Here is a 25853-nt window from a genome sequence, read left to right as displayed (position 1 = left end):
ATATAGAAATCCTGTGAATTATATTGTGGTTTGGTTTGCTCCTTAATTAATTTTTTTTTAAAATAAGAAACAATTGTTGGGCCTTGGACTTCAGGGTTCAAAAGCAATAGAATGTCCCACACTGATGCTGCTTTATCAGGACCAAGGGCCACAATCCCACAGCTCATGCCAGCCCATTGCTAATTCTTTGTGTCAAAGTATGGCTAGACGTGGAAGACCAAACTGGAAGCCAGCAACCTTACATAAAGGTTTTTGTGTCTAGTGAAATTTTTTTCTTATGCCACACACCAAAGTAGATGGCTCCTTGTATGTGGGTTGTAAAAAACAGAACAGATTCCACTACCCTGGCTAGGCTGGCTTGGTCCTTGGACCAGGCAGGAGAAAGAATTCCTTCTCTTTCTAAATACATTCCCAACATAATAGATGAGAAAGTCAATTGAAATCCCCTTTCATCTTCATCAGAGAAGCTGGACAGTGTGGAGTGTCACAGTATATCTCATTCAAATTAACAGATGGTTTAATTCTTTTCTTCAGTTATTTTCTCAATGATTGGGGGAAAATTCCAAGACTTATAACAAATGACTAATAATTATTCCTTAATAAAAGTTCATTAAAAAGAAATTAATCCCATGAAAAATTAACCTCAAGATAATTTTAGTTTAGGAACTACCTTGGAATCACAGAAGCTTGCAGTAGACAAGATGGTATTTAGTATCTTCGCAGATCCGAAGTGTTATTTACAATGAAGTTCATGATACATATCATACACATGATAAGAAGGCACTGCCAATATTCTCTAGTCTGTTTAGTATGCTCTTCTAGAGAATAAAATGTAATTCTATTTTATGACAATCATAGCATGGCTTGCTACAACTGAATGTTTATCTGATAAGATGGCAAAGAGATTCTTCTCATATGTTAGTCTTAAAAATTGTTCTTGATTTGCACTTTGCTGCTCCTTTTTAATTGGGGAAATATTCATTCAAATAAACTCCGTGTCATGTGTCAAGATGCCTATTTTTACCGACTGATGAATTTTCTAACTTTAAGTTGTCCCCTCCCACAAAGATTTCTATGTATTTTCTTCCTGCCAGCTCCCAAGGGCAAAGCTGGATGACAGGCAATGGATTCTGAGTAGCGTGGTATTTAAGCCAACATGATAGCATTTGAAAATACAAGCACTTTAAAATAAATTAGACAGACTAATTGCTGGCTCTCCACTTCCTCCCAGGCTTTGGATTGGCTTGTAATATATTTTCTAATTGAAAATTCAAGACATTCCTAGTGGATGTCTTTGTTCAGCTGGAAATTATTTTTCAGTATTTATTTTTGGATTTGACCCTTGGAAACTCTCATTTTAACCATGTGCCACCTGACAGTGTATTGATTGTCATTACAAACACAACAGAAAAATTGTGCTTAGAGTCAGAAATAGTCATATTTCTCAACTTACTCATAATGATAATAACTACAAGACAGCCCTGCATTCGCTCAAGCATAATACAATTAGGCCAGAGATGTAGGCCAGGTAATTTTTATAATGTCAGATCAGTTTGCATAATGCATGAGGCTAAATTAATGACAGGTGTGTCTGGTCAGTGATGCACATTGATCACCTCAGCTCTTGAATCTGTTTCTCATATTAAATACTCCTAGGTAGGAGGTAAAAATATAGCAGAGCCAACGTTTCAGATTTGCACACAGCTCCATTCTTATGTAACACTGTAAGTTTTACCTTTGGATATGAAGAGAGAAATGAGGCAGCAAGAGTGTTCCAGCAATAGTCCCAGAGGACCCTTGGCTTATTCACTCGTTCTCTGAAAATGAGCAAATTTTCAGCCTCAGAGCCCTGGAACCTAGGTGTGGAAATGTGTCTTGTGGCCTGGTTTCTGATGACAGCAGCCTGTGCTTCTGTTCCCAGTGTCAACACATTGTAAATAATCTGAGGGCCTCACTCCTTTTTTACTGCTTCTCCTACCCCTGGAGAGGACTCCTCATTGTAATGGAAGGAACCCTTGTCTCCTCAGTGGGCAATCTTTCTTTCTTCTCCCTGGGCTGGGAGTTTGAGTTGTGGTCAGGCAAAAATATCACTGAACTTTTTAAGTTTTTGTGGAAGGGTCTTGCAGGTAGAGAGATGATTTGCACAACCAAGGAGCAAGGTTGATTTCGATTTCTTACCGTAAATGTATTTGTAGGTGATATGGGCTGAACAACAGTATCAAAAAGAGAGAAGCAAGCGTTCAGTTAAAAAAGACTCAGTATTGAATCTCTTCAATGATCCAATGTGGAATCAGCAATGGTACCTGGTAAGTACTGTCAGAACTGTCTAGGATCTAGGTTTTTATACTTCTACATCATCTACATGGTGGATCTGTCTGTGTTTTTTACTGTACTACTCAGGGTTTCTAAAGGAAGAGAACCTACAGAATAAATTTATATCTATATCTATCTACCAGCTATCTATATGTCTATATATAGACTTGTAGAATGGGATTTATTGGAATGGCTTATGAGCCATGGTCCAGATAGTTTGAAAATGGCTGCCTAGCAACAGAAGGTCCAAGGATTCAGTAGTTGTTCAGTCCATGAGGTTGGACTGAATGTGCCAGGGAAGGAATAGGCTTGCTAGTAAGAGCTTCCTTCTTTCATTCTTCCATGTCTTTATATAGGGGGACAGCAGAAGATGTGATCAGATTAAAGGTGGATCTTCCCACCCCAAAAGATCTGGAATAAAAGTGGGTCTTTCCCCTTTAAATGACTTAATTAAGCAACAGTCAGTCACAAGTGTGCCCAGCCATTTGGGTTTTGATTAATTTCAAATGTAGTCAATTGACAGCTAAGAATAGCCATCCCAGTATTCAATACAGAATTTGGGAGAAGGTTATGCCTCTAAAAAGCAGAGCTGATAAAACTTCATAACATGGACCTTTTGTTTTGCTGAATGGGTATCTAAAACCAATCTATCTGTTAGTGCTTCTTGACTTTGTGTCTTCTTAAGTGTAACTGGTATAAATGCAGAAAAATCAGGTCCTTGCAGGAAAGAATTTCCAGAACTACCTGGTATGATAAGATCACTGTGGTAGAATTTACTCTCAAGAATGCTCTTAGTCAACACAGTATGCAGTCCAAATGGACAGTTCTTAGACACACCTCAGACAAGAATTTCTGAATGAGGCAAAATTTTACAAATACCTAGCCTTACAAATCATTGTTCCTTTAAGATGTTTACCAAGCCTTGATATGTGGACATGAATTCAAGGTGTTCTGTTTTTTGAGGTGTCAAGCCTCTATAGTAGGCTGCTACAGTACGTTCTATAGTAGGCTGCTAACAGAAGAAATTTGTTGCTGGAAATAGAATAAAGATAATTTTCACAACCATAGACTGAAGTTTTTGTTCATATATTAGATAGGGAAAGCCATTAGTTCTCATGTGATTCTTTTAAATTAAGCAACACTTACTGATTCCAGCAGAAGACACTTGTCCACTAACACTTAGTGTATATTGACTATGTTAAAGAAATCAAAGTTCTATTCTAAGTGTTTGATATCACTAACTCATTTCTCTCACAACTACCTTATGTTGTAAAGATGGAATTACTAATTACAACCATTTCACTGATGAAGAAACAGACATTGCTAAGTTGAATAATTTATTTAAATTGTGTGGCCACTGGTAGCCAGGCCATAATTCATGGTCCCAGAGGACATATTCCTTCTTTTTTTAAAAAATCCTTTTCTCATATATTACATCCTTACCACAGTTTCCACTCCCTCCTCTCTTCCCAGCCCTTCCCTGCCGCTTGCCCTCTTCTCCAGATCTATTCCTCTGTTTCCCTTCAGAAAAGGACAGGTCAGAAGCTATATTACTTTTAAAATTAATTAACTAATTATTTAATCTTTATATCAACACCATAGTTCCCCCTTCCTCCTCTCCTCCCAGTCCCTTCCGCTACCTCCTCTTGCTACGTCCACCTCTCATCCAATCCTCCTTAGTTTTTATTCAGAAAAAGGCAGGCCTCCCATAGATTTCAACAAAACATGGCATATCAAGCTGCAGCAAGAATAAGCACATCTTCTCATATTAAGGCTAGACAAGGCAACCCAGAATGAGGAATAGGTTCCCTAAAGCCAGCAGATGAGTCCCAGAGAGCCTCTGCCCACATTGTTACGAGGGTCTTTCCACAAGAAGACCAAGCCATACAACTGTAACTTATATGCAGAGGGCCTAGGTCAGTCCCAGGCAGGCTCCCTGGTTGTGGATTCAGTCTCTGTGAGTTACTATGAGCCCAGGTTAGTTGATGCTGTGGGTTTTCTTGTGATATCCTTGACCCCTCTGGCTCCTACAATCCTTTTTAACCCACCCCCCTGCAGGATTCCCTGAGCTCAGCCTAATGTTTAGCTGTGGGTCTCTGTATCTCTTTCCACCAGTTGCTGGATGAAGCCTCTCTTATGACTACTGAGCTAGGCACCAATGCATGAATATCATTGAGTATCAATGCAGAGTATCATAAAGTATCATTATATTGGCTTATGTATTTATTTATTTATACCATGTTTGATTTTATCCTAAGTCTCTAGGACACTCAGTATCTAGATCCTGGTGCTCCAGGCAATGTGAGGGGGGGTCACTCTCATAACAGGGGTCTCAGATTGGACCAGTCATTGGTTGGCCACTCGCACAATTTCTTGACCCCCTTTACCCTAGCACATCTTATAAGCAGGACAAATTGTAAGTCAAAGGTTACATGGCTGAGTTGGTGTTCCATTCCCTCCACTGGAAGTCTTGAGAGGCTATATTCTTAGCAACTATATACTATAATTACTCTTGCAACTCACATGGGACCTTCTTCTCTACCACTGGCTAATCAAAAGGTTAGATATTTCTAACTCTTGTGATTCAACCTCAGAATCACCTAGTGACCCTTCCTTACTACTACATATTTGTAGGGAGCATCCAGGGTAGCATTGACACAAGGGGACAACCCATCCATGGGCTTTTGTTGTGGTTACTTACACATTGCTTGCTGACTCTATCACGAAGTACCTGGCTCTCACTTACTGAAGTTGCACATGCTTAGAAACATTATATCGGTGCTGCCTTGTTTTCTAGCTCTTCTATACAGTCATATACTCTGTAAATATCAGGGAAATTACCTGAAAAGAAAAGAAAGTAGTCCCTAAATTACATATACAAAGGAAAAGGCTACTAGATAGTGATTTCAAGTGAGACTACTGTGTCGTAGTCATTCCAGATGCTTAGTTTCCTCTTGGGAGAATATTTTGACCACAACCATACACTATGTGGCAAGGAAGGCTCAGGACTTTGGGGAGATGAAAACATATATCATAAAATAAAACTTCAGCATGAGGAAAGCTTGACCTTGTTAATGTAACTGGGGGAAAAAAGCAGAATATGTGTAGCTAGGAGGTCAAAGATAATTCATCTCTTATGTTTTTTAAATCAGGACAATTAGAAGAGCAGCATACGGGTTGTTTGGCCTATACTCTCAACTTCGTGTTTTCATCTTACCCAACTGCTTTCTCTTTGTTACCCAAAGATAAAGAAAAAATCGCCTTTAGTTCCTGATTAAGTAAGAAAACTCATAATTTTACCAATGTTTCTTTGTTTTTCTTCACTAGCAAGACACCAGAATGACTGCAGCTCTGCCCAAACTGGATCTCCACGTGATACCCGTTTGGCAAAAGGGCATTACAGGCAAAGGAGTTGTTATTACTGTACTGGATGATGGCTTGGAGTGGAATCACACAGACATATATGCCAATTATGTGAGTCTGAGCTGTCCTAAAGTTTATCACTTAGGGGGTCATCTGTGCAGCCATGAAGGGCTTTTCTTCCCATGGAGAGAGGTGGGTTGCCTGGGTGTCAGCCTCTGGGCTCTGCTCTCTGCCTGTACCAGGAGGCATAAGAAGAGTCCAGTGAAGTGAAAAACAAGTCCTAAAAACCTGTGTTAGGAAGAGAGATGAGGGGTGCTCACATCAATGGAGCTGTTAAAAGCCTTCAGATCATTGGCCATTTAAGGCAGTAAAGCTATCAGACCAAGCTTAATGCCTGATATCATTTTATTGGTCATTTTCTCAAATGCCTTATGGGTTAGTATCCCTTTTTACACGAATGTAATTCCCACTATGCAAAAGCAAAATGTGTGCCACAATAAAAATATGAAGCCAAGAAGGGAAGAGTTTACTACAAGTGGGAAGTTAATGATGTTTCTAATAAAACATGAACTCCAATTATTGACCTATTTCCTTTAGAACAGGATGGTGAATATCTCACCTATCAAATTATCCTCTATCATTCGCTTGTCCTATTCACCCATCCAAAACTCCCCAGCCATAATTCAAAACTAAACAGCAAAGGAAAAGGACTGTAGAGAAGAGACCTAAAAAATAGACCAGAGTAGAAATCATGAATTTTTAAAAGACAGAGCAATAGTAATAGTGGTAATGGATCTAAGTCAGATGCATGCGTAAAAACACAGTAAGATTGGAAAAGAAAACACACAAGTTAAACTTGTTTGAGTTTCAAGTAAATTTTCAGTAATTAAATTTCATGATTTCTTACTATGTGTAAGAAGGCTGAGGGAAAGCATTATAGAAGTCAACCTACCCCACAGCCATCTCTTTGTACTTTGCTTATGAAGGGATGCAAGTTGCCACATCAATAATTAGCTCTGTGGCCTTAATAAGTCACCCAGCTTTCTGGGCCTCACTGTTTCTGAAAAACGAGAGAGCAGAACCCATGGATTGCTGGTTTGTACAGCTTTCTGAGCATCTGTGGAGTATAAGTTTGGTACATTCACTGAGCGTTGGGTGCCTTGCTCATCACTGCTGCTGGTTTGTGGGTATAATACATGCTAAGTCAGGCTAAAAGCTCTAAGATCCACTCTTTGGAGCTATCTGCCAGGATAGAAAAAGCTCAAGAAATGCTGCTTTTTATGACACTATGTTGTTATTTTCATTGTCTCTTTAGGATCCAGAGGCTAGTTATGATTTTAATGATAATGATCATGATCCATTTCCCCGATACGATCTCACAAATGAAAACAAGTGAGTAAATGTTCATTTTGGAGGAATAAAGTATATACACTGTTTTTTTCTTGTTTGGGATATTTATGCTATAAATGTAGACCTATTTCAAGTCTTAGTAAATACTGCTGCATACTCTCTGTACCATATTTCATTGCTTTTAAAGCAGAAACAAAAACCTGTTTTCATATTCCTTTTAGTTTATAGAAGCATATTTAGTTAAATTTTTTATTTTATAAAACTGTCATTTTTATATCATGAAATTACCCCTCAAGTGCAAGTAAATATTTATAAATTTACAAAGAATCTTAGGAATGTTATGGATATAAGCTGTGTGCCTCCCTTCTCTCTTCATGCTTGATATTAACTATGAAAAAGAAACATAAAGAAATATACATACATGAATAACAACACCGAACAACTTTCCATGCTAGTAACAATAATGCTTTCTAATCTAGTTCCTCCAGAAAGCCATAGTAAGGAAGCAAACAAAGGAACTCAGGTGAGGTCTGCTTCTTACATCTGGCTCAGTCTCTAAGATGTTGAAGCAGCTGGGTGTCTTCCAAGGAAGAGAAAGGGGGAGAGTCTCTGTCTCTTAGACTAACAGTTTTCCTAAGGGAAACCAAGAACAAGTGAGTCCTTCCAAAGCTAGATGCCACAGAATGATTCAGCAGCCAAAGACTTTAGTCCTCTCTCCTAACTCTAGAGGAACTTTACCCTAGAGACCTAGAGTCTCAAAGTATCTATACCCATGTGAGCACTTGCCTTTTATCATATTGATATTTCTTACAGGCTTCAAGGAGACATTCAAACTTTATATTCTTTCCACATAGAAGAGACTTTCACCAGTTTGAAATTGGGGTCAAATTGAGACTTGTTACTGAGAGGCTAGAAACCATATTGACAGCTGTTGGTAGGTGAAGCATTCTACATGCAACATGAAGCGGTTCTCTCTCCTCTGGGGCCTGAAAGCCTTGGGTAGTAATTTTAACTTAAAATTATTTTTTCTTTGACTTCCCTAAGGAACACACATCCTGTCTGCCTTCCTGAGACCCTTCTGGTACACTTCCTTCATGTAAGGAGCCCCAACTCACATTGTATCCCTTTCCACCCCAACTCATTCTTGCTTTATCATTATCTAGGAAACCTAGACTCTCTTCCACCTCCACTCCACTCATTCCAACCAGCTCTGTGCATCCTCATTATTTGTACTTGGATACCTAATTCCTTCTTTAGGCAGACATCAAATTCGAGCAGTAAACCACATCCATCCCCACTTCCTAAAGAGCACCCTGTTGGGGGAGGCTGCTTGTTTGTTCCTGGCTGCCCAGAGTATGAGATAATCACTCAGACATATTTATTAAATCACTTGGCCTATTAGCTCAGGGTTATTTTTTACTTCTTAATTTAACCCATTGCTATTAATCTGTGTATCACCACATGGCTCTGGTTTACCGGCAAGGTTTCAACTGGCAGCTCTCATCTTCCCTCTCTGGTGGCTACATGGCCTCCCCCTGACTCCACCTTCTTCCTCCCAGCATTTAGTTCAATCTTCCCCGCCTAGTCTATTCTACCCTATCACAGGCCAAAACAGCTTCTTTATTCATTAACCAATAAAAGCAATACATATAAAGAAGAACTTTCCACATTACCACCCCTCTCCAAGAAGGGGCGCTTAACACACACTAGCAACTCTACTCACCCCTGAGCTAAGCACCTTCCACATGTCTTACACCTGCCTTCTACCTCCTATTCAGGTAGAGATCCCAGACGTGCATTGCCAACTCTATCAGCACCTACTATCTGAGACAAAGTCCTGAGAATCTCCTCCAGATCCCTAAAGATTGATTGAAAATTTTATAATTTTTTTTCCCTAGGCTACTGAGCCAGGACTGCCCCTGCAAGCCCACCTCCAGAAGAATAGTACACATCAAAAAGAAAGACTGAACATATAGCTCAAATTCTAGTGCTTGTTTTTTTCCTTGAAAAAAGGGGAAAGTGTTTGAGTAAAGGAGCTAACCACAAATTCAGAACATCCCAATAACAATACAAGGGAAAACTAGTGGAGTCTCCTTGGAGGAAAGTGGGAATATCTTGAGTGAGAATGACAAATGAGTTCATGAACAAGTTTTTAGAATCACTTCGCAGTTGGGACAGTCAGAAACAACAGGAATACAAGTTCTTTTTAGAACACTAGGCTAATGCCGTGTGGTATTTGCCCAGCTGGGAGTTTTAGCTTTGCCAATTACTAGCATAGAGTTGGAGTAACTCATGGAGAAATAACTCATTTCTCAAATGAGTAGTAAATACTTGAGAATAGGCATGACCTTATTTGAATTGTATAAAAATAGCTTTAATTGCACCCCTAGTTAAGACTAAGAACAATCTGCCTGTGGCCAAATGATGAGTCTGGAGACTTAGTGAGAGAGCAGGCAGTGTACCTCTATCCTGTGTAGAGTTTTGGGTCTGGCTATATGGTGCAATATGGATGATAACTTGTGTAGTGGTACCCTGCCATTTCTCTTATCATGAGAAAGACCTAGACCTTTTATGAGTCATTATATGCATTACTGTAACAAATAAAGTTAAATCAACTTGAAAAGAGGAAAGGTTTCTCTTGGCTTACAGTTTTAGAGTGTTCAGTCCATATTCTGTTGTCTCTGCTGCTCTTTGGACTTGTGGTGAGATAGTATGTCACTGTGGTGGAATAAGCTGCTGACCTCACAGCAACAGGAAGCAACCAGAGAGGAAGAGCCCAGCACCTCACAATCAACTTTTTAGGATATGTCCCTGACTATATGAATTTTATCTATTATTTGCTCCAGTACCTTCCAATAGGGCCCTTGGCTCATGGGCATTTGAGAAACATTCCATATAAAAATGTAGGCAACCTTCTTTCTTTCTTGTTACCTTCATCATAGTGAGTTTCAAAGTCCCATATAGTGTTGTTTATGCCTATCCTGAAAACCCTGTGTTTCCAGAACGTTGCCCACCATGGGCCTTCCACATAGTGTAAAGTTAACATGCCATCTGTACAACAATTAGTCTCAGCTCTTCTACTTCTAGTTGACTCAACAAAGTGAGGTGATTTTATGTTTAATTTCAGCATCTTTTGAAAATGAGTGTTTTGAATAACTGTTTTATTATGGAGACTATGCAGATATGTATATATTTATGTGCATATTTATAGAACGGGCATTGACAGTGATGGTGGATTCTCACTTAGAGAGTGACATGGACTGCATGTCATTAAAGAATAGCAAGAATAACATCATTTGATATGAACAGAAGGAGAAACATATTTTAGGTTATTTCAGCCAATTCACAATCTGTATTTGAAAATAAGATAGCAATATTTCTCAGAGCACTCTTGACTATCACCCAGAATGATAGTATTCCTATCACTTTTCAAAAGTTATAATCCAAAAGTAGTTACTTCTCACACATTGTCAGACATAACATTCCTTAGGAATAAGTGGTCCTGCACAACAATGGGTTTCAAATCCATGAGTACTCTTTAATCCATCCCTCTCACTGCTCTTCATAACTACTACACAAGAGCCACATACAGCCACATATGAATGCCTTCTGCCAATCAGAAGGGGAATCAGCAAACAATAAATCATAAAATTTTAGGTAACTCTTACTGTTAAGCTGGCATGAACCTGTATTCAGTATTTCAACACCAATTATCAAATATGTTTCCTGTTAAATGTCAAAAGGATGTTATAAGCAAAGTAATAATCATTACTTTTTGAAAAATTTTTAATCAGTTTTTAAAATGCCAGTTACTGCCACTGTTCTAAGTTAGTAGAAATTGATTGTTTGTTTTGGATAACCAACCACATTTTATTTAGATTTAAGGCCTATTCTATAAAATGGAACATATAACTGACTTTGCTATTGGGAGTCTAAGACAAGATAGGTTATGGGCCTAGGAGAAAGCCCAATACTAAAGCAGCATGACAATAGAAGGACTCCTAATGACATATTACTATGCCCATAATTAGTACATTACTCAACCCTCATCAAGAACCTTCGTCTTGCAGTGAATGGGTGCTAATATTGCACTAGTATATATTGTAGGCAGATTGCTGTTGTAGGTCACAGTGTTTTTAGTGATGAGCTTTTCTCATCCAGTAGTATGCAGAGTGCCTACCAACACCATGGATACTAGTTAGTAAAGACCGTTCCTAGGATAGAAAGTGAGGAACCATTTCCCGGTCGGATGTAAGGAGCAGAAGATGTGCTGGTGGCACTGTCCCTGGGTGTTGGCTTACTCACAACAGTGTCAGAAGCGACACTGACCAGGTTCTTAACATAGGTTCTCAACGCTCTGCACACAGCTCATGCGATCTTCATGGCAGATGTTTGAGTATAAGTTACTAAGCCAAGACTACTCCATTGGTTAGAGACAGAAGCCAGACTCTGAGCTCACATGTTTTGTCCCCACTGCCTATGTCCTTTGTCTTGACAAACTTTATGTAATAACTTCTGTAGAAAGAACACAAGGAAGAACACTGATAAAAAAAAAATTAGTACATCTAAATACCATGAAGTCATGTGAAAAACCCAATTGTTATCTTTATTACTGTTTTGTAAGTTTTACTCCTTTAATCTTCAGACATGGAACTAGATGTGCAGGAGAAATTGCCATGCAAGCAAACAATCACAAGTGTGGTGTTGGAGTTGCATACAATTCCAAAGTTGGAGGTAAGATTGCCCTTTTCCTGTAGTTTGTAACTAATTCGGGGCTTGTCTTCCCTGCTATAAAATGAGGGGGAGAGGACTTTCTCCAACCCAAAGGCAAAATGAATTCTTAACAAACATTATTGCAGGACTAGAGGGTGACTTGCAAGAAGATAGTGGCTCTGAATTCCTAGGATATGTATATGTATGTGTATATGTATGTGTATGTGTAAATATGTATATATGCAGGAAAAATAATGGGCATGTTGAATGGCTCTCAAGTGAAATCTAATCTCTATATTCTGTTTTAGGAGGATAGATAGCTATTGAATTCTTGCTAAGAAAGCAGAAGGAATAGATAAATTTAGGCAGATTTTCCCTGATTCTCAATTCTTTGCCAATTAGTAAAGGTTGTGTGCTTTTGGTTATTTTTTTAAAATTTTTTTCAAGACAGGGTTTCTCTGTATAATATTCCTAACTGTGTTGGAACTCACTCTGTAAACCAAGCTGGCCTTGAACTCACAGAAATCTGCCTTCCTATACCTCCCCAGTGCTGGGATTAAAGACATGTGCCTCAATGCCAGGCTCAAAGACTAGTTTTTCAATGAGTTTTTCAAAATATGTTTTTGTTATATGCAGTAGCCAGTGCTACCTTTTGATGTCAAGCAAAAACAATTCACTACTTGTCTTATTCAGTGTAGAACAGGTGAGGACAGTTGAGGTAACTGAGGCCATTCATATAAATTAGGAGTAACAAACACGGGGCTAATTATAATAAGCAGAGGTTGCCACCTCTGGTCTCAAAATAGTAACGGAAAAGGGAAGACAGAGAAAAGCAGAGAGAGAAAAGCATAGCCATAGAGAACTCTTGGGCAGGAGCTCTGGCTTCTCATGTATAAAAGAAGCCACTGCCAAGCAGGCAGGTTACAGATGAACAAGACTTTACTCACCTCCTGTGGGCACCCTCCTATGGGTGACTGCATTTGACAAAGCTACTCGGAGGCAAGAGAGCCCACTGGTAGAATCCATGTTCCAGTGGAGAACAGTGGAGAACAGATCTGTCATGGTAAAGGGGGAAATAAAAACTCTCTCCTTTACTTCCTATCTTGGGCTTTCAGAGTTATTTAGTAAATTTTGAACTTAATTTTATTTTCAAGACATAACCACAAAGTGATCATTTGTAGAGTATCATTATAATAAAGTTACATTAGGATCTACATGGTTATACTTTGAATTTGGTTATAGAGTTCTATTTAGAAACCAAATTAATATACATTGTAACATGGATATGGCTGCATCTCTCACCAATGTAGAACACACATGCATCACTCCTGATTCTTTCAATAGTACCATCTTCAAAATGCTGTTCTTTTTTTTTTATGGCCAAATTAAACCAAGGTTTATTCAGACACATATCAGAGCAAAATCAGCAGCTGTCTCTCTCTAAGGTGGAATTCATGATACCAGCCCCAAAGTCAATTTCTTAAGCCCCTTCTATAAGGCAAAGCCATAAAGTGGGGGAATTTTTCATACAAGCATGGTTACAGATGTGAGGCCAGGCTTTAAGGAAAGTAGATTGTAGAACAAAGGGCATAGACAATTTCCAACAGCAGGTAGCTCTCCAGGCTGTTCTAATGTAAAGAAAATGAAGGCAGACACAGATCATGTGACCAACTGAAAAAAGAATTCAGTTTTAAGTATCTGTAAACCAAACAGTCATAGTTTATTAAGAAATTATGTGATACTTCATGTTTTGGAGAAGAATTGTGCCAGTGGCAGATTGAGCCAAAACGTAAAACGTCTGATCTTAAATCTACTGTGCTTTTTCTTCACTTCTGCCTTTGATGGTTGAGTCCCAATCTGAACAACAATTTACTGTACTAGGCATCTACTGTATATCTGTCAAATATCATACGTTATAGAACGTGTTCCCTGTAGAAGGCAATGTAGATATTGGTGCCATGTTTTTGGAATTTGGATTTAGGCTTACTGCTTTCGAGCTGTGTGGTCTTAAAGAATCCACTATGTCTCTCAGGCTTCAGTCTGCCCACCTATAAAATAGAAGAACTACAGCAGCCATTTGAAATGGCAGTGGTAAAGAGATGAGTTTCTGTATGTAATGTGTGTGGAATAATGACTGCGTATAACTCGAGTGTTCTGTTATCATCACCTGTATTTTAGAGTTGATGAAAGTGAACATAGAGAGGTGGAATAGCTTCCTCGGTATCCATACAGCTATGAAGAATTAGAACAAAAATATTTTTTTCAAACACATTTAAAGCATCTTGTTGCTGTTTTCAGACAGGGTCTGTAGCCTAGGCTGGTCTTGAACTCACTGTGCAGCCAAGGATGATCTTGTTTAATGGATCCTTCTGCCTCTACCATCCAACTGCTGGGAATTGCAAATGCTACCATGCTTAGAAAAGCAATTCTCTAAAAACTGCAGGACCTTCACTGATCATGGGAATTATGTATTATTCCCCCTCTGATCCATAGTAAATAATAGTGTGAAGTGCACTGAATTATTAAACCAAAGCCAGGAAAAACCAGGTAACTATCCTTTTTCCTTTCTGTCTCTTGGATTCATGAGTCTAATGGGTGACAGAGTGTTGGAATGCACAGAGAGCTCTCTCCTGATAAAAAACAATCTCCTTTAGGAGTAAAATCTGTGGCAATGACTTCATCCTTGAGACTTTTTAGAAGAAAAGACAACATGTTCTTTAAAGAATATTTCTCAACAAGCATATAGAAGAATAACCTCTGGGTTACTTATAATCTGTGCTTAGAAACAACAGTTCTTCCCAGTGTTAGTTTCTTATTGTAAATGGATCCTCTGTGTCTGGTGTTTCCAATGAGGGTCTTTGTATGAAAGTTTGGGCCATAGTCACATGGCAGTCAGGAGCAGGTATGTTGAGGGAGGGATGTTTTGTTTCCTTTTCCTTCTGAGAGCTCTCTGTCATCTGTCACTTTGTTCCTATGTTAGAGAAAGAGGAGACACTTTTAATGACTAGTAGCGATGGCATTTCCTCTTGTGCAAGGATGCCACTCCTTTTGATCTCAGTATTAGGGGCGATAATTTGAATCATCAACAATAGCAACAAAATGCAGCTACTTTATAGTACTTACTATGGACTCTAAAGTCCTCTCACAGAGGCATGGGCTGTGTCTTCGGTGCTATTAGGAACTGCCTCACAGCTGTGGCAAACATCCAGGGACAGCCTTGCTTTTTGTTGTTATTGTCTTATTTGTGTTTGTTTTAGTTTGCTTCAGAAAATCATTTAAGAATATGATTATTGGTGTTTTATTTTTCTGCTTGGACACATTGGCATTCCTGTTACATTCTCATTGTGTTGCTTCTTTGTTTTGCTCAGGCATAAGAATGCTGGATGGCATTGTAACTGATGCAATTGAGGCCAGTTCAATTGGATTCAACCCTGGCCATGTGGATATTTACAGTGCAAGCTGGGGCCCTAATGATGATGGGAAAACTGTGGAGGGGCCTGGGAGACTAGCTCAGAAGGCATTTGAGTACGGCGTCAAACAGGTGAGATGCTTGATTCGGACTCGCAGGGGACTATTAGGAGAGGAGAACACTTAGGTTAGACAGAAAATACAGTGAGCTTTGTGGAAAACACCTTCACAAGTATAATTGCACTTAAATAACTAAATTACTCTTCAGGCAATGGGTGTTCAAGATTAAGAGCCATATTTGGGTACTACATGGCACAGAGATTCATAATGTTTAGAATATTTACATTTGAAATATTTTGGGGGTGAGGTAGATGGCTCAGATGAAAAAGTAGTGGTTGTAAAACATGTAAAAAAGTAGTGGTTGATTTGGAGCCCCAGCATCTGTCACAAAGGACAGTGCACATTTGCTCTCCCAGTGCTGAGGCAGCAGAAAGAGGCAACGATCCCTGAAGTTCACCGTCTGGCCAACCTTTGTTGAGAGACCTTGCCTTAAACAAACAAGATGGATTATTTAAAAAAAAATAGGTAGATAATATCTCAAGAATGACAATCAAGGCCGACGTCTGACCTCCACGGACGTGCATGTACAGCTACACACACAGGTATCTGAACACATACACATGCACACGTGCTGAGTCATCTCTAACCCAGACTTCTTCCAGGTGCTCTGAGAACGCATGCTTGAATGCAGCAACAGCTGTTGTCTACATTGCACCTGGACTCCCCTCACCCATCTGATGCTGCTCTTTCGCTTGAGTTTACTGCATTATTGGACAGATTCTAAGACCTTGAACCAAGCAGGATGAGACAAAAGTAGATGCTTTGGAGAGCACCAATTGAAAAATCACAGAAAAGTGGCTTTGACGAGTTTCATTCAATCCAGAGTTTTTTAATGCAGCTGCAAGGCAGATCTGAATAATGCCTGATTTTGTCATTCTATCAGTGAGACGATTCAAGCAGAAATAGAGGAAGTTCAAAGATTCAAGGAGAGTGACATAGCCAAGAAAAGGGTGAGGAGAATTATAGTTCTTGTGCTAAAGGCCAGATAAATAAAGAAGAAAGAAAAAGCCTTGCTGGACCCCACTGCAGAGAGGACTGTAAAAACTAGAGACTGGCCAGGACACTCTGGTTCTGTTCTCTAATATACAGCCTGACGTTGACCCTTGAGACCCTGAAATTCAAGACAGATTCCAAAGAATTGTCTCTGAGAACATTCTACATGTATTTTCTGGTAGTTTTGTGGTCTTGTCAGTAACCACAATAGATAATGATCGTTTGATTTATATTTTGTCTTTTCTTTTAGGGGAGACAAGGGAAGGGCTCCATCTTTGTTTGGGCCTCTGGGAATGGGGGTCGTCAGGGAGATAATTGTGACTGTGACGGCTACACAGACAGCATTTACACCATCTCTATCAGCAGCGCCTCCCAACAAGGCCTGTCACCCTGGTATGCAGAGAAATGCTCCTCCACACTGGCCACCTCCTACAGCAGCGGTGATTACACAGACCAGCGAATAGTATGTTTCAGATTGCTTTTGTTTCTATATCTCTTCCAGATCAAGGCAGGCTTTCAGAACAATCCTCTTCCCTGACCTTTGGTGAAATTGATTTGCTTCAGCTTGATGTCTCTGTTGGGGAGACTCGAGCTTACTCACTTGAAAGATTGACATATATTGAGAAGTTTCACTCCCGGGATAACAGCACTTCTTCCAAGATGATCTTCCCTGTCATTTTTTTTAAAACTCAGCTCAGAGAAGCCGCAAAACCTGTCATTACATACAGCAGACACTCCAAAGGCCTTTTCCGCTTGTCTGATGCATCTCTGGAAACAGCCTAGAAGGAGATTTCAGGGTCATAGGGCTTCATCATTCTGTCTTTGTGATCCTTTAATAACAGGCATATAGTCTGACTTGACTGTTAGCAAATGATAAAAGTATAGACTGTACACTGGTGATATCGCTTAAGAAAAGATGACCTACATGAAAAATAACAGTCTCAATTTTGCCTGCGGTGAACTCCTCAGCCTTCAGGGAACAGCACAGGGAGTTATAGGCTTCAATCTCCTCCAGCCCACGCAAGCCTGTGCCTTCACTTCCATGAGTCATGAACAATTATTGGATTTCCCTTCAAGGGCATAATGATGAAGAACTGTTTGGTGGCGTTGAGAACAGAGATGGGCACTTTAAATTTAAACTTTTAAAGCCTCAAATTTAACTCTGGATATAGAATCCACTCAATAAAACATGTAGATCCTAACCTCAATAAATTAGCAGGCTGTGACCTAGTTAATAATGACCAGGTCTGGGGACTGGTTGCCAGTAACCCCAATAGATTATGATAGATAGTATTATACATTCTGTCTTTTGGGAGAAACAAAGTAAGGGCTTTGTCTTTGTCTACTCTTCTGGGAATGAGGGTCCTGGAATATATGTACAATTCCCACTAACAGCCCTGAAAAGATCACCAGTACTAATGTCTGGTTTGCACACGATGGATGAGTGTTTTATTTCTCCTTTTCTGTACCTACTTTAGGCAACAGAGCTGTTTAGTCTCCACTAAAAGGTGTTGGCCTCCCTCTCATGCCATATGTTCAGTTACTTGAATAATAGACTGTCACATTCTACTCAAAGGTTCTTTATGGTAGGCAGACTTTATAGCTTTACAAAGGAACATATCAGACATCTGTCCATGGGTGTCAGAGCCTCTAGCTGTTGCTATTTCTGCAGCATCCAGAGTTGGCTTGTTTAGTTGAAATGTTAAAATTGCCTGTTAAGCACTTTAGAATTGCTACTGTACAGACTTCCCCTCACCCAAAATCCAGTGCACTGAAGCAGGGAAGAGATTTCCACCGTGGTGAAGATTTGTTTTTAGGTAAACCAGTTCTGGCAGAGACAGATGGTGAGTTCTATTTGAGACAGTGGCAATAATGCTGTTTCTTACGTAACCCTTTTCCTCCACATAGTCATCTCTGGGGGCTTATTTGCGTCAACAGGTATAAAGGGCATCTTGACTTCCGCAGCTCTCTGAGAAGCAGAGCCACCATAACGTGAGAAATTCAAGGATGCTAAGTAGAAAGCCGAAGGAGGTGCTAATAGAACAAATTATTTTTTTACACCTCCCTCCCACACACTGAGATCTCTAGCTAACACAAAAACACTGAAGCCTGGGTGGGTGTCTGCTTAGTAATCCCTTGGTCCCACTGCTTGTTCAGCCAGGAGACTGACTGGAAGGCTTTTTGGTATTTCTGATTTATCTCAGTAACTTTTTTATTATCCTAAAGTTAGCCTGCACAGTTCCTTACGTACAATAATACTGTTTTCAAATACTTTCACAAAGCAGACTGAATCTGGAAATATGAATCCCATTCTGCTAATGAGAAGACCATATCATGTGACCATGGGTCACATCTAATACACAGTGTTTTATAATCTGAACCACATGTGGATTAATTTTTAAATCTGACCATCTAAAGTCAGAAGACATGAACTCATATCTTTCCAATCAAATTTAAAGTTAATGCGAAATTTATTCTAAGTAAGTTTTGTTGAAAGAGCTTTGATCAAGATGTCTTTATATTCTTGTGTGACAGAGGCAGATAGATGTCAATCTGAAGGCCAGAGGGAATGTTGTTTGAGTTATAATTTCTAAATATGTCAGACCGTGCACAATGGACCTGATGATTAATGGGCTGGAATGATTCATAGTGACTTAGAAACATTTCCTTTTTTATAGACACATTTCGTTTAGGAATCTCAGAAGAGAAAATATTCATAGTGGGAGTACTTCATTCTCAGAAAAGGCAGCTCACTGCCAGAATTACAGACAAGTTGCATATAGAGGCGAGTGAACTAAAATATCAGCAGATGGCAAACATCCGGTTGCTGGTGCTTGAGAGGAGGAAGTGGAGAATGGAATCTTGGGCTTCTTGGTCACAGCAGACGCAGACTCTGGTACTGTCGCTCCTCCTGTGCTCCTCATGTCTCTGCCTTTCTTCTTTCAGACAAGTGCAGACCTGCATGATGAGTGCACAGAGACCCACACAGGCACCTCAGCCTCTGCACCTCTGGCTGCTGGCATCTTCGCGCTGGCCTTGGAAGCAAAGTAAGGCTCCCAGTTCTGGTCAGCTTTTGGTTTCTGAATATATGGTTATAGGAGAAATTTTGGACAACTGCAAAAACAGGAACAACAACAACAACAAAATCCAGATAAATTGTGCCACTTTGAAATTTTCATTTTTGACATCTCAGTATAGATTTAAATATATATATTTATATATACAAATGTATATTTGTATATATATACATATATATATTTGTATATACATATAGATTTAAATATATATTTGTATATATACAAATATATATATTTAAATCTATATGTATATTTCCTATTTTAAATTATTTTAAATATAATATATATTAATATATATAAATAATAAAATATATAATAAAATAAATATAAAATAAATATAAATATAAAATATAATATAAAATAATATAAAATAAAATAAATATAAAATATAATATAAAATAATATAAAATAAAATAAATATATATATAATAAAATATATTAGAGATATTGACTCACATTTAAGTCAGTGTTCCTTGGCTTTCTAAATTTATGTTTTCTCCTAGTCCTCCTCTTGGACAACAAGCCTGTCTTATCAGGCAGAATTCTGTTTAAATCATTTCCTAGGAGTGATGCTGAGATCAAGAATGTTTCTTCAGATTATTAAGCCTTCATGCTGGAGCTCATGTAACTAGATAAGACATGGTAATTAACAACAGGACTTTACCTTTTCATACTACTACAGACTATAAATACAAATTTTGGTAAAACCTTCCAAACATGTTTCTATAAATACTGGCATTTCTGATATGGTCCTTAAGGCGAGCACACAGAATTGGGAATTCTGAGCCAAAGAAAAGGTGTGCTTCAATGATTTTGAATCATATTGACAAGTTGTTGCCTTGAAAGACCATATCATGCTATTGTTTCACCAGAGGTAGATATTTGAAACTGCCAATTTCTAAAATACTACCAGTGTTCACCTTTAAAATGCTTGCTGTGTATAGGAAATGGTGTCCTGTTTAATACTTGAGTCATTATTGATGAAGTTCAGAAATTTGACCAGTTGCCCTGTGTTACAGCCTCTTTATGGACCTAGCTTTGTTTTATGACCTGGGCTCCAAAGGTCCATTACTATTTTATCAGTTTGGAATTTACCTTCTGTTTACTCATAGGTAATGTAGTGTAATGAAGCTAATAAGTAATCAGCTATGTGTGCTGGTCTATTTCTCTAGAGTTTCTTTCTTTAAAACATCTCATAAACCAAAATTAGAATCAAATTATTTGTGTTTATTGTATCTCTTTTACTGCGCCTAACTTCTAAGTCCCTCAGGTCTTTATTTTAGTATATGATGGTAAAAAAATGAATTTATCAACATCTTTGCTTAGTAAGAGCTGTTCAACATTCTGACACTTAAACCAGAAGGGGAAATGCAGAGCATATTTACCCCATACATGCTTCCACGGCGTTTTTCTCCTTGTTCCTGCCTTCTGATGCTTGGTGACAAGAGGTTAACCAAGCTGGAAGAGGTGTAACCGCCTCCCACATATTTGCAGACTAGACTCACAGGAACAGACATGCTGCCTTCCAAAGCACCCGGAGAAGTTCTGAGCAGCCGAGTCTTTGTTCAAAGGAGTCTGGTGAAGCTCTGGTTCCCCTGGGGCTCCCTGAAGAGATGAAGGTGGAATTTCTGGGTATCAGCAATAAGATCTGGCATGACCCCTGTCCAGGCTCCTATCTAGTGTCTATTGGGAAGAACTGGAAAGATGTTTAAATTGGGCATTTTCCCTTCTCTATTCACTGTCTATCAGATGCATACAAATACAGTACACCAGTCCAAGCCCATTTTGGTTTACAGTGTTTTTATAACATAAAAACCTTACAGTGTTAATTTTTATGTAAGAACTAGAAGTTTACTTTTTATTTATATGAATGCATGTGTGCGCACTACATGCCTGCAATGCCTCTGCATCTTAGAAGAGAGCATCATATCCCCTGGAACTGGAGTTACAGGTAATTGGAGTTGCCTATAACCTGTTCTGTACTGGGAATCAACTCAGGTCCTCTGCAAGAACAGCAAATAATCAAAACCCATGGAGACATCTCTCCAGCCCCAGAACTGAGATTTTAAAATTTCTGAACCTTCATACCTACATGGGAGGGAAACTGTCTAAAAATTATCTAGCTTAATTAATCTTATTTACCACTAGTGAGCTTTGCCTAAAGGAGGGGCATCATTGCCGTGAAATCCATGCCTAGTTACTAAGTAGTCTGCCAATTTTTTTGCTCCCTAAATGCAGAATTATTTGAGAAGATATATAGAGAATTTTATGGGCACTGGCTTGTGGGTTCTGGAAGATCAACATCATTTTCATGATTAAAACATTAGTAGTTTGTGATCATCCAGGGGCAGAACATACAATGTTACTTTCCCTAATTTTGATTCTAGTTATTGGTACAACAGACATATCTGTCTAAGCACTTGTATCTATCCTGCTAAAGTATATAACAATTGTTGAGATGTCTGTTCTCAATTGCATGAGCCCTATTCAATGGCCTATTCAAGACTATATATATATATCAGAAAAATCTGAATACTAGAATTTCTACATAGAAGCCTAAGCTATGTCCATAGTCACTCTAGACTGAATCATTCAAACACTCATCACCACCTAAGAAACAGCCAGAGAGAATGAATGACTTTTGATTAAACTTATCAAGAATGGCATTCAGTGCTTATTATGTTCTTATTGTGGGCCAGACAATGTGCTAAACTTTTACATACAATGTTATTTCTAATCCTTATGTTTATAATATAGAAACTAGCAGTCACATTTTATAAATGAAGAGATTGAGACTTAGAGGGGTTGAAATATGTGATTAATATCTCACAAAAAAATGTAAACTCTGGCCTGTCTGCCCTGAAATGGTACTACCCTATGCTGTTCCCGACATTTCTGACAGGGAGAAGAGTGTTGAATGGAATTCAATCATCTCACCAAACAAAGGAGGATGATGTGAAGAACCTGTTGTTTCCATAAAAGGCTGCAGTCTCAGTCACCTTACTGTACTTATGAGGAAGAGCTAGGAGACTGGAGAAGAAAGGGAAGGAGAAAGAATCATTTCAGGCAGAAATAATCTATAAAGCAAGACTTTCCTTCCCTAGGCAGTAACCCTTGAGTACAGAATCCCTCAGGGCAAGTTATTTCCATGCTCTTTCCCAATTGCTAAGGACCCAGATTCTAAAGAGTACATTCTAGAAGCTCTGTGTTCATCCAAGGCATTTTGGGGTACTTTAATCTAGCTTTGGGAATAAATACTCTACTCTTAAGAATTGTATTCTACAACTTCATCCAGCTGTGATTATGGGGTTGTCCAGTAGGGTACCAAATAAGCAAATTCAGGAGAAATAAATTCTCTGCATAAATATTTGTGGTATCATGATTAGTATGTATTAAGCATATCTAAGAAAGCTTGCAGATAGATAATCTTCTTAGTCTTCAAAGGCAAATCAGAACACTTTTAATAGGAAAGAAAAATTCTCAAGAGACTCATTGGATCCTACCACACCTTTGCAGATAGTCAATAAAAAGATGAACCTCTGACTTTATTAAAGTTGAGAGAAACAGAAATAAACCATCAATATTGCTTAAAGCCTTCAGGGGACAAACCCCCAGAACATTTATGGAATTCTCTTTGAAAGTTCAAATTAGAAACTCTTCAGTATCTTAATTCAGATAGGGCATTGGTTAACTGATACATTATTGGCTTTGGGGGAAATGATAGCAAATTGAGCCATATTTCCATGATTCTGCAGCCTCGTGGTAAGATAGAACCATTGAGAAATATGCATTATTTATTAAATAATGCTTTATTTGACAAGAGGGAACCAATGAAGTTTATAAAAGCAATGAAAAGCTTAAAGTCTTGAAATAGTCCAATGACTAACAGCAATAAGCTTCTAAATTAAATCAATATTAAACATAGCCTACTTCTTATTCATCAACATTGCTTACATATACTCTTTTTTATTATTTTTTGATTATAATTATGATTTTATCCTTTCCTTTTCTCCTCCCAAACTCTTCTATATAACCTCATTACTCTTTAAAATTCATGACCTCTTATTTTATTAATTCTTGTCACATATGTATATACGTATGTGTTCCTAAATAGAACCAGTTCAGTCCGTTTAATGTAACTTGTGTGCATGTTTTCAAGGTAAGCAATGTGCTCTTTCTTGGAAGACAATTTTTCCAACTCTCAGTATTCATTAGGTACCTGTAGTTCTTTATGTAGGATTGAGGCCTCATAGACTTTCTTTGGTCCACTTTAACATGTCTGTTATTGTTGTCTTTGTTCAGTTCATGTTTGGGTAGATTTAGTGGTGAGACTTTTGTGTGCAGCTTAGATATTTTGTTATATTTTCCTGGTAGATGTATGTGCACATGTATGTGCTACAGAGGACACACATGTGGAGGTCAGAGGATACCTTGCAAGAGTCAGTTCTCTCTCCTTCCACCAAGCAGCTGTTGGGGGTAGCAGTCAGATCAACAGGCTTGATGTGAGGTGCCCCTACTTGTTTGCCAATCCCATATACTCTTGTGCCTGGCATTCTTCTGTGTGTTTTCTGAACATCATGGAATGAGGTAATAAGTTTTCAGTCCTTGTGGCTAAATCCTAGCTAAAGCAACTGAAAATAAGACACGAAACAGATGAGTGGACCAGTATGTAGTAATATGGAGAAAAGAGAAACATCAGAGCATGGTATGACCTCCAGGAGCATGTTGGGAAGAGCTGGACATCTCATCAGAGTAGTCAAGGAAGGTCTCAACCTATTGTAAAACTTTGAGTCTCCAACGTTAACATGTTGTTGACAAAGTAATTTTACTAAAACATCAAATGTCACCATTTTCTTAATCAAAAGTCCAGAATAATTCCCACTGTCTAAATGATAAAATTGAAGCTGACTCTATGACATTCAGCATCTTCAGGCTTCTGACTCAGCTCACCTCATTGTCTCTTCTCTGCTGTAGCATACAGATTGTAATCTGGCCCCAGCTGTTCTCCCACATCATGCTACTTCTGCTCCTGTTGCCATGGACTCCCTTTCAGAAGCTCTACTAACCCTTCAAAGTTCACCTCACATACGTCTTCCCAGAAAAGATGTTCTCCAGGCTTTCATAGTACATTAAGTTATAAATGCAGCATTCAGCATAGAAAGTTACATAAAAGGCTTTTTAACTGCAGTGCACATTTTTGAAGAACCAGAACCACCTCCTTGAATATTCTAATAATATTTAGCATAGTACCTTTCAAGACTAATCTCACGAAGCCAAAAGTTTCTTGATAACCTTCTTTTATTTTCATCCCTCATTATCTGCCAAGGACCAGATTTAGGATCATGTTCTACAAGGCTCAAGTCTCTTATATGAAATGATATAGTAACTGTAAACAATGTATGCACACCTCATATATTTTAAGTAATTTTCAAATTACTTTCAATACGTAATACAATGTAAAGCCTATGTTGCACGGCACTGTTTAAAGAATGGTAACAAGGAAAAGTATATACACAGCAGTACAAATGGAAATTTTTTCTCTTGAAATATTTTTGATCTATGTTTGGTTGAATCATAAGTATGTGGAACCCAGGAATATAGAGCTCTGACTACATTAAAAAAAAAGAAGGCAAGATACTGCATGACACATTATAGCTCTCAATGACACTTAAATGAAGAAGTGTTGGAGAGGTGGGAAAGACGGATGAGAGATGTGGGTTTCTTGTTTGTTTGTTTACTTTGGTCCATTTTAAATTAATATGTTTTTAAATTTTCTTTTGAGAGGATGTTACAGCAGTGAGAGAGAGATATGCAGGGACTGGGAAATGAGCAGAATTAGGATACACGATGTGAAATTACCAAAGAATCAATAAAAATTAAATAAAAAACAAAAGAAATTGCTTTAGATAAATACAAATAACTAGAGTCCAGAACAAAATTTCTCATGTCAACAGTGCTTGAGGTTGAATTTTACTGACAGTAAGAGTTTAACTTGAATATTCTAGGTAAGAATTTTTAGTATTATATTGAGTTCTAAATAAAAGAACATAGCATTAAACAACAGAATATATATTTACAAAAGGTATTTAATAATCCCTTGAGGATTAAAATAAGCACTTGAGTTTATAATAATACTTTATTTTATCCCTAAAAGATACTTTGGGTCACTTTCTCTCTAGCCCAAATCTCACCTGGAGAGACATGCAGCATTTGGTTGTCTGGACCTCTGAGTATGACCCATTGGCCAATAACCCAGGTTGGAAAAAGAATGGTGCAGGCTTGATGGTGAACAGTCGGTTTGGATTTGGTTTGCTAAATGCCAAAGCTTTGGTGGATCTGGCTGATCCTAGGACCTGGAGAAGTGTGCCTGAGAAGAAAGAATGTGTTGTAAAAGACGATGCCTTTGAGCCTAGGTAAGGATCTGCAGGAATTTTAAACAATGTCATGCCCCCAGCACAGTTTGGGTAAGGTGTTGTCACTGCAGTTTTTCTCATACACTTGGTCATATGAAATAGC

At 38.5% G+C, this 25853-nt stretch overlaps 1 protein-coding gene across 4 annotated transcripts in view; it reads left to right on the top strand.

Moving 5' to 3' along the window:
* Pcsk1 (proprotein convertase subtilisin/kexin type 1) overlaps positions 1-25853 on the top strand; it is a 39838-nt gene that overhangs the window by 4752 nt on the left and 9233 nt on the right. For all 4 annotated transcript variants that reach the window (XM_041663632.1, XM_041663631.1, XM_041663630.1 and 1 more), the window contains 8 exons: positions 2196-2306; positions 5641-5787; positions 6992-7068; positions 11672-11760; positions 15108-15280; positions 16511-16723; positions 19207-19307; positions 25517-25750. In XM_041663632.1, coding sequence (XP_041519566.1) covers positions 2196-2306; positions 5641-5787; positions 6992-7068; positions 11672-11760; positions 15108-15280; positions 16511-16723; positions 19207-19307; positions 25517-25750 — 1145 coding nt within the window. The remainder of the gene's footprint in view (positions 1-2195; positions 2307-5640; positions 5788-6991; positions 7069-11671; positions 11761-15107; positions 15281-16510; positions 16724-19206; positions 19308-25516; positions 25751-25853) is intronic.

Source organism: Microtus oregoni, unplaced genomic scaffold, assembly GCF_018167655.1.
Source record: "Microtus oregoni isolate MIOR12 unplaced genomic scaffold, Mior012 000014F_ref0000157, whole genome shotgun sequence".
Classification (NCBI taxonomy): Eukaryota; Metazoa; Chordata; class Mammalia; order Rodentia; family Cricetidae; genus Microtus; species Microtus oregoni.
The sequence above is the reverse complement of the archived record's forward strand: the minus strand, read 5'-3'. Positions and strand labels throughout refer to the sequence as shown.